Raw genomic sequence first — 14,444 nt, 5'->3', positions numbered from 1 at the left:
TCACCTACAACACAGTACAGCACTCCGTGATCAGCTACAACACAGTACAGCACTCCGTGATCACCTACAACACAGTACAGCACTCCGTGATCAGCTACAACACAGTACAGCACTCCGTGATCACCTACAACACAGTACAGCACTCCGTGATCACCTACAACACAGTACAGCACTCCGTGATCACCTACAACACAGTATAGCACTCCGTGACCACCTACAACACAGTACAGCACTCCGTGATCAGCTACAACACAGTACAGCACTCCGTGACCACCTACAACACAGTACAGCACTCCGTGATCAGCTACAACACAGTACAGCACTCCGTGACCACCTACAACACAGTACAGCACTCCGTGATCAGCTATAACACACAGTACAGCACTCTGTGATCATCTAACCTCTAGGGTTGAGGTATTAGAGATAAAGGTGTCTACCTGTGTATTAGAAATTTTTATGCCAAATATTACTTTAATTTTACCCCTTGGAAAAATGACCTTTTAGCATATGTAGAATTCAGATGATCACTATTTGCTGATTAGCAAGATTTAGTCAGAAAAATAGGCTGATTTATTAAACAGCAGTTAGACCAGGGGGCCTCTGAGTGGGCCCTGGGAAGAATGAAGTCAATGAAAAAAGAACCCCTGGTTGTGATGTATAGTCCTAGGGGAGGACCCAAGGCTCTACTCAGAGGGGCTGGCTCCACAAGGATACAGAGGAGCCGGGACGGGTGGGGAGCAGTGCACTTTGAGCCTTGGTCCTGCAATGAACACGCTCCCCTTAAAGTGTGTTCATGCCAAGAGAAAGACAGCCCTCTACCCATTCAATTCCCAGTATGTAGTGATGTGCTGGGGCCGACTAGCACTGGCTTAATGGAACTGATTGTTATCATTTTCAGGAACTTTGTGAGCTGGTTGTTAAACACAGCCTTTATTAAAAATTAAATTACAGAAGCTTACAATTGAATAAATTATATTAAAAACAAAGGTAATGAATATTCACAAATTACCCCTTCCTTATGATCTCACTATATTTTGTCACTTTCAGGGTTACTTACATCTGTTTCATCTACACAGGGGAAGCACTATTTGATGGTGGCTACCGGGCCCCTCTCTTACCAACCCGTCTCCAGTGATGTCACGTGAGCAGCTTGAAATTGGACATGGCGGGAATATTCCCATATGAAAATTGACAAATACTACAAACAAGGGCTGGGTTTACTGTTGATTTTCTAGACTTAAGAAAGTGATGGAGAAAGCATTAATAATGCAGGTATAACTTAAAACTGTTTTGTGTCTGTAGGCATTACATTGAGAACAGTATACAAAACTGAACAGATATTCTTCCAGTATTTGAAAAGTATTTTCCAATTTAGCAAAGAAGTTGTTCCCATCACTGGTGAGTGACTGAAGTTCTGACATATGTCTTTGTTGTTTCTATGGCAAAAATATTACCCAATATTTATGCTGGAACGACAACTGTTCATGAATTGCAACCACTGGTTTGTCATGGATACAAGAATTTGGCAAAAATCAATGAAAACAGTCTCTGAGAATCAGTTGGCTAAATAGAATTTATAATACAAGCAGTGTATATTTTATTATTTGTAAATTGTTTGCTACACATCCTTTATATCAGTAAAATTTGTAATGAACTTATGTGATACATCTATATCTATATATAATTTCCCCCGTGTAGTTGTTAAATATTTACCAGCAAGCAGGACAATATAGCTTCATGGGTGGTGGGAAAATGGGGACAGGATGGGATGCCTCAGATAATACCCAAATAAACAGCCCTCTTAACTACCATGAAACAGAAGACTCAATTCAACTGAACATGTAAACAGGGCAGAGTGGGGGACAGCAAACTAAGGTCACAGACCTACCGCCTATTTTTATAAAGTTAGGTCAGAACACAGCATGGCCCTCATTTACATAATTTCCAAGGCTATTTTACACTAGAATGGCAGAGTTGAGTAGTTGTCTCAGAGACCAGAAAACCTCAAACATTTACTATCTGACCCTTTACAGAAAAAGTTTGCCAACCCGTGGGCTAGAGAGAAGTGAAAAGGCCATCTGTGAATCACTCGAGTTTGTCCAAAATATTTTATAAGTATTTTTCAAATTTTTTTTTTTTTTTTTTAGAGACAGAGTCTTGCTCTGTCACCCAGGCTGGAGTGCAGAGGTGCGATCTCGGCTCACTGCAAGCTCCGCCTCCCGGGTTCACGCCATTCTCCTGCCTCAGCCTCCCGAGTAGCTGGGACTACAGGCGCCCACCACCACGCCCAGCTAATTTTTTGTATTTTTTTTTTTTAGTAGAGACGGGGTTTCACCATGTTAGCCAGGATGGTCTCGATCTCCTGACTTCATGATCTGCCTGCCTCGGCCTTCCAAAGTGCTGAGATTATAGGAATATTTTTCTAATTTTATGATGTCTTCTGCCAGACAGAAGTTTCTAATTTTATGTGTATGCATCAAGATAAACATTTTCTTTCCAAATGGTTGGCCAATTATCAATAACTCTTATTCAACACTTCAGTCTTTTCCCACCAGTTTAAAATGCTATCCTTAGCGTACCTCTATGGCCTTATTAATGGACTATCCATACTGTTCCCTTGATCTGTCTGTTCTAGCACCAGTGCCACATCATTTTATCATAGTTAAAAATAGTTACACACCTGCATTCATTTTTTTCAGAATTTCTCTAGCTATTCTCTGTGCCCATTCTTTCAGAATAGGTTTTCCTTGCATTCCCTTGATTTTATTGTGATATTGATGGGGATTGTGTTAAAGTGATGGCTATCCCTTCTTTGTGAAGAAGAGATATCTCAATGATACGGAATCCTCCCATTCAGGAACACACACAGTCTATAGGAAAAACCCTTAAAAATCAATAGGCATCTATTCCAAGTACCTATTGCATGTTCCCAAACTTTTTGGCACAAGGAATCAGTTTATTGGAAGACAATTTTTCCACAGTTGGGGATCCGGTGGGGAGCAGTGGGGATGGTTTCAGGGTGATTCAAGCATATGGCGATCATTGTGCACTTTACTTCTATTATTATTACATTGTAATACATAAGGAAATAACTATACAAGTCATCATAATACAGAATCAGTGGGAGCCCCGAGCTTGTTTCCCTGCAACTAGATGGTCCCATCTGGGGGTGATGGGAGACAGTGACAGATCATCAGATATTAGATTCTCATAAGGAGTGTGCAACCTAGATCCCTCGCATGTGCAGTTCACAATGGGGTTTGCACTCCTGTGAGAATCTAGTGCCTCTGCCGATCTGACAGGAGATAGAGTTCAGGCAGTAATGGGAGTGACAGGGAGCAGCCATAAATACACATGAAGCGCTTGCTGGCCGCTCACCTCCTGCTGTGCAGTCCAGTTCCTAACAGGCCCTGGACCATGGACCAGTAGGTGGGATGGGGACCCCTGTTCTTGTGAGCTGGTTAAAGCAAGTTCTCAGAAGCCCTGTTGCTCTCTTGGATTTCAGCCAAGTGAGGCGGCCTCTCAGGAGCAACATTCCTCAACACCCCTGACCCTAGCTGGCACCCAGCAGAGGCTCCCAGCTTTTAACATTTAATTTACTTTTTATCTTCTAATCACAACACTTTAAACAAAAAAATCCAACCAGAAATATCTTAAAGCCAGACACATGAAAACTACTGGCCACAGGGCTAAAGAGATCAGATCAACTACGGGCTGCCTGCACTGCCTTGGCGGGGCCTGGAGACCTCACCAGGTTGGGTTGAAGTGAGGGTGGCCCTGAGCTTAGAAGACGGCCCTCATGCCAGGTTCTGTCCCTTCCAGCCAGGTGAGCTCAGTCAGGCTCTGGGTGGAGGAGCTTGGACTCAGCTTCCTCTTCCACAAAAGGAGAATCTAAACACTCACAAAAAGAGAATCATATTCATCCTGGCAAGGCTCAGCACTTCTCGGGCACTGTTTCGTTTAATCTTCCTGCCGTCCCTGGGCAGAGGATGGGTTGGAGGATCAGAGCATGGAAATGGCCTGCCCAGGTCTGCAATGACCAGTGGTGGAAGATGGATCTGTGAGACAGGCGGCTCTAGAGCTCAACCTTGTGCTACACTGGGTCTTGAAAAACAAGCACAAGCAAATATGCACCACACACATACACATACCCACATATCCATGTGCACACACACAAAGATACATGCACACATATACACATATACTTAATGCCCACATATACACACATACATATCCACATAGACATGCACATGAACACACATATATATACAAACCCACATACACACATACATACTTATACACAGTGCTCTCCCCCACACATACACACATATATACACATATATACACCCAAGCACACACTCCCATACACACGTCCAGGAACTGTCTAGAGCACCTGCAGTCAAACATAAAAGAAACTACGTGTCCCACGGCACAGTGAGCATTTACTCCTCACAAGTGAAGAACCAAAGTGTATTTGCTGTAAAGCAGTGAAATCTTTACATTGTTATATTTAATTGTGCCATCTAAATCTCTTAGATAGTCTTGCATTCTGACCTCTTCGGAAGAAATGTTTCCCATACATGTGCTTTTAAAAACACTTTGCATCATGGCGATTCTCAAATAAACGTAAAATGGAGAAAAGAGCACAATGAGTCCCCATGCCCCATCACACAGTCCCAAGAATCCCCAACCCTTTCTCAATCTTGTTTTCTCCACCCCCTCCCTACTCTCCCACTCCCCACCCCCACCCTCTGGAATAGTTTAAAGCACAAACCTTAGGCATTGCAGTAATATCTTCACTTGTAAATACCATGATATGCATCACTAGCAAAATTAACTGTTCCCGAAACTTTAATTCCTTATTATCATCTAACTCTAAGACCCCTGATTCTATACTGATTTGTAACAATGAGATAAAATAGCACCCAGTGCCTGTTGGAGAACACGTAGGTGCTAATCATCATCCTATTCCTCTCTTTTTCTTTTGATAAATTGGACTTCTTTCCTAGATTGGTGGGAATCTGGAAATAATGCTGTTGAAATAATCTGGAGAAACACAGCACATGTGGGTTGCTGCTCTTTTGGAAACAGATGAAAGATTAGAGAAGAAAGAAATTTTAATCAGGGAGAAAGTGAATTCTCAGAGTTCAAGAGTGACACAGGATTTTTAAAAGTGCCATCAATTGTCTCAGACAGTCTATTTATTACTGTGTGAATACCAAGTATGTAAAACCCTTTGGAACCATGAAATGAGATACATGGTGTCAATTATAGAGAGAAGATTGGAGAGCATGCTTGATTATTTTTTCCATTTAGACATTGATGCCTCACAATTCTCCCTGGCAGGGGAAGACCGTGGGAGGTGTCCCAGCACCTTAGATATGCTCTTGGTTACAAAGCAAGGGCCAGGCCAAGTCAGTAAAGTTTGGGCCCTATACAGAGAGTCATATCCATGGTCGACCTGCCTGCAGGGCACTGAGCTGGGCTCTTGGGGTGGAAGAGGTGAAGAACAAGGAAGCGTCCCTCACCCCCATGCTTACCCAGCAGACCTGGCATGGGGCAGGTGTGCAGAGAAGGTAAGTGAGACACACCATGCAGATGCCCCTTAGGGCTGACGAAGCCCAGGTCGATTCCTGCAGAGCACTTCACATGCATCAGGCATGCCCATGGGATCCCCAGGTCATGAGGAGGTGCAGGGACCTTCCTGTGCCTGAGGGTGCTGAGCAGGATGTGGCCCTGAGTGGGGAGGCTGGCCTGACCTTGGCAGGTGCACAGGCTCTGCCTTGTGGTTCAGGTGCAACCACCAATGTAGGCTCTGAGTAAGAAGGGTGGGCTGGGGAGGCTCCTCTCTTCAGTTACTTGGTCTGGGTCTCACTTCTGCTCAACCCTGTCTTACAGGAGAGAAGACCCAGTGCAGAGGCCAGAGAGACAGGAAAAGTGGAGGCAGGAGGATCCAACCCCAGGCCTGTCCGATGTCTGACGTGGGAGAATGAAGCGTACACGTTTCTCAGAGAATGGACACTTTCTGCATTCTGGGTCCAAACTTAAAATCTTGGGTATTTTGGATGGCAACTCTCTAAAATGCAGCCAAACTTCTCCAAAAGATGTGCTGCAGGACAGGCTATCACCCTTGCTCTGCCTGCACTGTCGCCAGCTCCCTGTCTCTCAGCCTTGCAGGCTCTCTACGTAACGGCTGGAGTGGCGGGCTCACCCACAGTGGAAGCCGCCCCCTCTTCCACACTCACACTGTGCACTGCATGGGCAAGGTCCTAGTGTTCCCAAATCTGGAGCTAAGTAGAGTTCAATAAAGGTGTGCTGGGCTGGGCACGGTGGCTCACCCCTGTAATCGCAGCACTTTGGGAGGCCGAGATGGGCAGGTCACCTGAGGTTAGGAGTTCAAGACCAGCCTGGCCAACATGGCAAAACCCTGTCTCTACTAAACATACAAAAAAAAAAAAAAATTTAGCCAGGTATGGTGGCAGATGCCTGTAATCCCAGCTACTCAGGAGGGTGAGGCAGAAGAATCACTTAAACCTGGGAGGCAGAGATTGCAGTGAGCCGAGATTGCACCACTGCACTCCAACCTGGGCAACAGAGTGAGATTGTCTCAAAACAAACAAACAAACAAACAAATAAATAAATAAATAAATAAAGGTGTGCTGGATGCAGGAATGCATGGCGAGCCGTTAATACCTGCAAACGCTGTAGGACTGCAAAGCAGGATTCGCACTTGATTCCATTCCTAAATTGCCTCCTGGAAGAGAGTGATCCTGGGAGGACCCAGATCCTTGGCCTAGGAACTGAAGAGGAAAATGGATGACTAATCTGCTACTCAACTTTTAAAAATGGTTTTAAAACTAATTACATAAGCCACGTTCAATCTGACAGGAGGTGAGTATTATTCGAGTTAGCATATCAGTCAGATCACTTAATTACTTCATAAACCCTGGGTCTTAGCACAGACTTTAAAGCACTTTTACACAGCACACCATTGGAGCAGTTTTTTTTTTTCTTTTCACTTTTTTTTAAAAGCAATTAACTTGCAGAGATTTGAAGGAGATTGAAATGAACACCACAGAAACGAAGCACCCTGCCCCAAGCACAGGTTCTTGGAATGCTTGTAGAGAAGTGAGGACTGCCTGCTTTTCTGGTCTATGCCTGTGTGTGTGCTGCACTGTGCCTGGCACTGAGGCTGGTGGTGACTGTGCACTCACAGGCCACCCTCACCAGACAACCAGGGAGTGGAAGATAGCGCCCACTTGGGATCAATTCATACCTCGGCATTGACGAGGCCGACAGGCAGCTGACTCCACTAATGCTGACCAGCCCTGCATTTTCCTGGCCTCTAGAGCTCTGAATCCTGGAGCTAGAGGGCAACCGAGGTCACCTCTGTCACCTTCCCAAGCTGAGGTCCCCAACAGGCATTAACAGGTTAACCTGAACATTCAGCGCTGGGGCTGGTCCTGCCTCCCTGTGTACACAATAGCGTCATAGTGTGCAGGCAGGGCCGGGCTCCCCTCTCCACCCATGCACTGATGAGAAGCCCCTTCCAGCGGCTGCCCTGCCCACCTGGCGTGGCCTTGCAGGCATGCTCTGGGGGTTGGTCTTACTGTGAACAATGCCTACGTTGGGACCCGGGTCTATGGGCACAGCATAACCAGTGCCTTGGTGAGCTATGGGTAGACATGGTTCTCTGTTCTTACTGCATCCTTTCACCCTTCCTCCTAGCGGGTGCTTCCTGACTCTCTGGTGGTTCATACAGATGTTCTCAGACTCTCTTCCACACCTCAATGCCCTGTCCACTGAAGACCCCCATCCACACTCACGCCCTCTGTGGGCACCAGAGCACCCTCCCAGAGGCAGCCGGCCCTTTGCTCATGTCGGCCTGGCCAGGAAGCTCCCACCTCTGCTCTGCACTCATGCAAAGGCCCAGATCTGCCCCTGGAGGGAGGGGAGTTAGGACAGGTCATCACTGAGGACTATGTCTCAGCCTGACATCCCCGCACTCGCCCTGCGGATTGGGTGGGGAAGCCTGGCTGGTCGCAGCTGAGCCCCTCTGTGGTCCCTCCCAGGGCCTGGGAAGCAAGGTCAGCACTGAGAAGTCTCACCCCTGGGGGTAGGCGGAGTGAGGCAGGTCATATGTGGGCACTGCCTGGCACTTCATTCTATAAAACAAAAAGGACAGCAGTACCCTTGGGGTGGTCTCCATCTCCTAATGGCCTGTATTTTCTGTGCTACTAAGATAAAAAAACAAAGTGGCACTGGGGAACTCCTGAGAATTTGGCCTCAGGCAGACCCTTCTTCACAAGCCCTTCCTTGTTTCTTTCAGCCGGAAATCCCTGTTTGCTCCGCTGAACTTCGGGCACTCTTCCGGGTCACTGGTGGCCCTTGGGCCCTTGTGCATGGTACTATTGGTTCCTGAAATCCAAAATGTTCCCAACCAGCCTGTGGGCTCCTCAGGGGCAGGGACTGTGTCTTGGGGCCTCTCTGTGCCCCTGAGCACTGGCATAGCATCTGACACATGGCAGAACCTCTGCAAAATGCATCTGAGATGTGTCTGTTAGGATATGCAGACCTTCCCATTTTGACATTTCAGGAACAGCCAGAAGAGGCACCATTCATTTGGAGGCTGAAGAGGGCTTATCCTGGATCAACCTCAAAAGCACTGGGTCCATACACTAACCTGGAGAGGGCCGCTTGGTCTTTGTTTGAGCCCCTCTGACCCCTTTTGGTCTCACTCCATCACTCCTTTCCCTCACCCTGGAAGGATCCGGCCGCCACGCTGAACAACACGCTCAGAGGCTTGCCCTGGAATGAAGTGAGCAGGGAAGGTGGGGGAGACTCAGTTGCAACTGCAGTGTCCCATGCGAGGGCCACATGGATTTCCACCGTGGAGAGATGCTGGTGGGATCCAGGCTCCCAGGCTAACTCCCACTGTGCTTGGGGAGGATGCACGGAGCCTGTGGGTGACAGCAAGAAGCCCGTCCTCCCCACACACAGCAGGGAGGGCTTGCCGTGCGTCAGCCGTGGCAGGATGCATGCCTGCACTTGCTGTTTCTGGCAAAGACCACGTTCAGGAGTGGCAGCTCTCTACAGGGGAAAACTTGCGCGGAATGAAGTGACCCCAGATGCCCCGCAGGAATGTGCACACTCTCTGTGATGACACTGGAGAATGTGTCCCCGCCCCCCAAATTCCAGTAGGTCACAGAAGATCAGAGCTGGAAGGTGCCACAAGGTGTTTATTCTGCACCTGTCTCAACCTTCTGAAAGCAAAGATCCAGTTTCTACCCATGCTGAGGGGTGGAGATCAGCCTGTGTCAAGACTTAATTTGGGGCCATCCCCAGGAAGTATTCATGTATCCACTAATCCTGTGTCCTCTGTAGTACACAGAGCATCTGGTCATGTGGTGGTTACAGAGGGTTACAACTGGACTAATTAATCCGCCAACACCTATTGTGTATCTATCATACACCATGCAGCAGGAGGCTCTCGGAGCACAGCAGGACCGGAAGGAAGGAAGGCTGCAGATGGCAAGCCCATTAGTGCTAAGGCTGAGGCTGGAGCTGCTGAGTGCCATGCAGGCAGCAAGCAGGGAGCTGATATGGTAGCATCTAGCTGGGCAGGAAGCAGTGTGGCAGGCACACAGGTGTGCAGGGCATGTGGTTCCGTGCTGTGCACCACTGCAAGCCTAAAGCTTGCTCAGCACCTGCACGCAATAGGCTCCAAGTGTTAATCATTGTTATATAAACAGACCCTCCATTGCCCATACAGCTTGAAAAGCTGACGATACTTAATACACCTAATATGTATTTCTAGCCCAGTCTTCCCTCTGACCTCCAGATACATATCTTCGCCTGGACTTGTGCAAGTATCTTTAATTTAACCCACCTAAATCCAAGCTCCTGATCTTCTCTCCAGCATCTTCTCCCCCTGAAATGTTCCAGATCTAGGAAACTGGGACTCCATTCTTCTACTGTACAGGACAAAAACTCTGGAGTCATTCATGCCCCCTTCTCTCCTCTCACAGCCCACATCTGATCCATCTACAAATCTCTCGACCCTGCTTTTAGGATCTGACTGCTTCATAGACTCCACTGATGCTGCCCTGTCAGAGTCACCTTCACCTGATATTGCAATGACCTTCTAACTGGCTTCCCCGCTTTTGTTCCTCTCCCATCCTCACTTCCATCTACTCTGACCAGCTGTTAGCCTATTAACACAGAAGTTCAGATCACCTCTCTCCTCTGCCTAAAATCCCTCAGTGGCTTCCAACCAAGGCCCTGTGAGGGCTGACAAAGCCCAGTGCGATCTGGTCCCCATACTCTCAATGCCTGGCCCTGTCCTATTCTGCCCCTCTTCCTGCTGCCCCCTGCAGCCTTGGGGGCCTCTCTGTTGTGCCTGGAACATACCAGGCACACTCCTGCCCGGGTGTGAACCCTTTGCTTGGAATGCCCTTTTCCCAGATGTCTGCAGAGCTCACCCCCTCATCTTCTTTGAGCTTTACTCAAATGTCCCTTCCCTGAGGCCTTCCTGGGACACCCTGAAATGCCCTTGTCATCCTTCCCTTCTTCATTTTTCTCCTTAGAGCTTCTCATCATCTAATGGACAACATCTTCTTGCCTGGTAATCTTGTTTTGTGGCTTCCTCTGCCTTCTAGAATATAAGCTTAGCATCTGTTTTGTTCACCGGTGCACCCCCAGTGCTTAGAACTTGGTAAATGCTCAATAAGTATCTGTCAAGTGAAGGCTGTGTTCTTGGAGGGGAGTATTATTCTTTGAATAAACTGATGAATTCCACTTCCTAATGTTTTATTTAAGACTTCTGTATTCCTATTCAAATTTGCCTATAGTTCCTTTTTCTTTCTTTTTTGGCATATTGATCAATTTCTCTTCACTCTTATTTCCCTCTAGTGATCTGGAAAGTTGGCATCTTGTTTTAAATCTTAGTTATCTCTCTACTATAAGAAGATATTTGAGTTTATATGTCTCTATCAGTGCTAAGAGTAAGACATAATCCATCACCCCTCCCACTAAATGTAGAATGAAAATCTCAGCAAATTTTTATTCCTCCCCATTCTCATCCCCTGCCTTTATGTTTCTGTAGAAGTATGAGGTGAGAGAGTGGGTAGGACGTCCACCACAGGCATTCAGAGAAGACCTCTTCATGAGGCCAGTTCTGAGCTGCAGCCACGGGAAGCCCTAGGGACAGCTGTCCCCAAGGAGGGAGCAGCATGTGCAAAGGCCCTGTGGAGGTAAGACCAGGCATACTAGGGGAACAGAAGGGAGGTCAGTGATGAGGCATAGGAAATGATTCATGGTGGAAAAGGGCTAGCAGGATGTGCAAGTCAGGCTAAGATATTTGGGTTTTGCTCTAAGAGCTGTGGGAGGTCATGAAAGTTACCAGGGGTGCATCATTATCTGAATCATATTTTAAAAGGATCATTGGGTACTGGGTGGAGAGCGGCTCTAGCTAGTAGGGGTCGAGGCAGGGAGGCCAGTGGAATGAGGAGGTAAGAGATGATAGGGGACTGGAATGAGACAGTGGGCAGACTGAGATATATTCTGGAGGCAGATGGTGAAGGAGACAAAGAAGAATTAAAGGTTCACTCCTGGGATTTGGCCAAGCAATGGAGTGCAAGGTGAAGCTATTTACATTAATGTGGAAAGCAGGAAAGAGGCAGTTTGGGAGTGCTGTCTAAGGTGCACAAGCTCAGAGCCAGTTAGACCTATGCCCAGAAGCAGGAGGCTGCTGCAGAGCAGGTCTGGGTGCATGAGGGCAGGGAGAGGCAGCTTTGGGCACCACCAGCAGGTACAAGGTGCTCAGTGTCACAGGGATGGATGAAATCCCTGGATGGGAACAAAGAGCAGAGGGCCCAGGAGCAGGGGTGTGCGCGAGAGGGATCAGCCAAGGAGATGCACAAGGAGCAGCCTGTGAGGTGGAGAGGGCCCACCAGGTGTGGCATCACTGCAGCTATGCAAGGGGGCGCTTCCAGTGGGGGTGAGCTGCCAATGTCGCTGTGTGCCGGGCCCTGCTCTCAGTACCCAGCCTGGCTTACTTGATTTCATCCCACCGCAACCCTGTAACTTGCGTACTATCCCCATTTTCTAGATAAGACGACCAAGGTCTAGAGAGGCTAAGTGACTTGCCAAGGTCACAGGTATTTGTAAGAGTTAGAGCCAGCATCTACCCCCAGGTAGAAGGGCTCCTGAGCCCACCGTCTTAACCACTGCACCCTGTGGTCCCCAGAGAGGATGCTTAGTTTGTTAGAACTATAGACCCTGGCTTTAACAACCTGGGGAGGACAGAGATGGGACCATAGGCTTGGGCAGTGTGGAAACGGCGGGGGACCCTGACAAACCCCAGTTTTTTGTGCAGTGGATGGGAGTTGGCTGGGAGTGAGCCAGTGACGGCCATAGCAGGCAGCTTGTTCTGCCAGCTTTGCCATAAAGGGGAGCAGAGAAGTGGGTGGTGGCTGGAGGGGATGTAGACTCAGGGGAGAGGCTTCAGTGCATGCATGTTGGCCTAACAGGAAGGGGAAAGAGAAGAACGCACGATATGCATGAGAAAGGCTGCCTGCAGTGGCACAGTTCCATGGGGGATTGACTGTCCCCTTGAAGCTGCCCCAGGACATGGGTAGGGCTCATTGTATTCTGCTCATGATACAGAGTAAAGATCACGGGTCTGGGGTGGTGAAATGGTGTGCCCAGTTCCCAGGGCTATGCTATGAGGACACAAGAGCTGTAGCCCCAGCCTCTATGTGCTCTCCTGCATACAGCACCAGCCTCCCAGGCAAGCAGGCCATGCAGGCTGGCATGAAAACTCCGCCTTGTGCCCACGAAGCAGTGAATGCTTGAGGATGCAGCTGGCATGAGGAGTCAACCTTGACTTTTAATACTAGGCCAATATACTTTGGGGCTTTTAAAAGGAAGAATTTAGGAGATTCCACTTTTAAAATGTGTAAATTTCAGGTCATTTAAAATTTTACAGTGTTGTATTTTTAGGATTTGTTATAACACTTTCTTTCTTTCTTTTTTTTTTTTTTTTTTGAGACGGAGTCTTGCTCTGTCGCCCAGGCTGGAGTAGAATGGCACGATATCAGCTCACTGTAAACTCCGCTTCCCAGGTTCATGCCATTCTCCTGCCTCAGCCTCCCTAAGAGCTAGGATTACAGGCACCTGCCACCACGTCTGGATAAGTTTTTGTTAGTATTTTTAGTAGAGACAGGGTTTCACCATGTTAGCCAGGATGGTCTCGATCTCCTGACCTCATGATCTACCCTCCTTGGCCTCCCAAAGTGTTGGGATTACAGGCGTGAGCCACCTTGCCCAGTCAACACTTTCTTAAAATAGTTATTTACTATTTTAAAACCAGAAAGAATACAATTGGGGGAGGTAGGAGATCCCTGTAGATGACTTGAGGACTTAGTCAATTTTCTGTGTAAGGCAAGTCAATGCTCTTCTTTTCTCCTAAAACTGTGTTTTATGAAGAACTGGAAAAGAACCAGGGCAGGGGAAGGTTCTCATGCACTCCTAAGGTGTAGGGTGACCAAGAAGCAGACTGCATCTTCATAGAAAAGGGCACAAGGAATGACAGAACAGTGAAAGCAAACCTTGAGGAAACTCGCCCATAGAAAAGCAAGATTCCAGCATATTCTGTAAATGTTACTATGCATTCAACCCAGAGAACAAAGACAGGTGTTTATAGACCTCTGTGGATAACTAAAAAAAAAGGTGTGCTGATTATTCCAGTTTTCTTTCATGGTTATAACCCCATTACCTAGATCAGAGTCTGGTACTTAATAAAGATTGGTTAAATAAATGATTGATCATTAAGTCAAAGGGATTAAAAAGGGTACAATAATTACCAGAGAAATAAACAATCCAAAAGCAAAATTAAGAAAACTATTCCATTTACAATAGCATAAAAATAATAAAATACTTAGGAACAACTTTCACCAAGGATTGGTGAAAGACTTACATACTGAACACTATAAAAACCACCGCTAAACAAAATTAAAGAGAGCTAAATAAACAGAAAACTATCCCATGTTTATGGACTGGAAAACTTAATATTGTTAATGTGGAAATATTCCCCAAAATGATCTACAGATCCAATCTCTACCAAAATCCAACTACCCTTTAAAAAAGAAATGTACAAGCTTATCTTAAAATTCATACAGAATTACATGGGACTCAAAATAGCCAAAAGAACCACCAAGTTGGAGGACTTGCACTTTCTGATTTCAAAACTTACTACAAAGCTACCGTGAACAAAACAATGTGGTACTGACTCCAGGATAGATATATAGACCAATGGAACAGAATCGAGAGTGCGGAAACGAACCTCTCTTCTGTGGTCAGTTGATTTGCAACAGGAGTCTCAAGATCACCCAACGGGTAAAGAATGTATTTTTCAACAAGTGGTGCTGGAACAAGTGGGTATA

General features: G+C 47.0%; 1 protein-coding gene across 7 annotated transcripts in view; it reads right to left on the bottom strand.

The window, feature by feature from the left end:
• LOC105499242 (proprotein convertase subtilisin/kexin type 6) overlaps positions 1 to 14,444 on the bottom strand; it is a 188,565-nt gene that overhangs the window by 49,127 nt on the left and 124,994 nt on the right. For 2 of the 7 annotated variants that reach the window (XM_071100549.1, XM_011771751.2), the window contains exon 14: positions 6,694 to 6,800. The exons of 2 other annotated variants lie outside the window; for them this stretch is intronic. In XM_071100549.1, the coding sequence (XP_070956650.1) occupies positions 6,694 to 6,800 (107 nt within the window). Of the gene's footprint in view, positions 1 to 6,693; positions 6,801 to 6,828; positions 8,809 to 13,994; positions 14,393 to 14,444 lie in introns of those variants that run through there. 3 more of the 7 variants (XR_011626057.1, XM_071100550.1, XM_011771753.3) reach the window with 3 other exon arrangements.

This window comes from Macaca nemestrina, chromosome 7 (genome assembly GCF_043159975.1).
Source record: "Macaca nemestrina isolate mMacNem1 chromosome 7, mMacNem.hap1, whole genome shotgun sequence".
In the NCBI taxonomy this organism is placed as follows: Eukaryota; Metazoa; Chordata; class Mammalia; order Primates; family Cercopithecidae; genus Macaca; species Macaca nemestrina.
The sequence above is the reverse complement of the archived record's forward strand: the minus strand, read 5'-3'. Positions and strand labels throughout refer to the sequence as shown.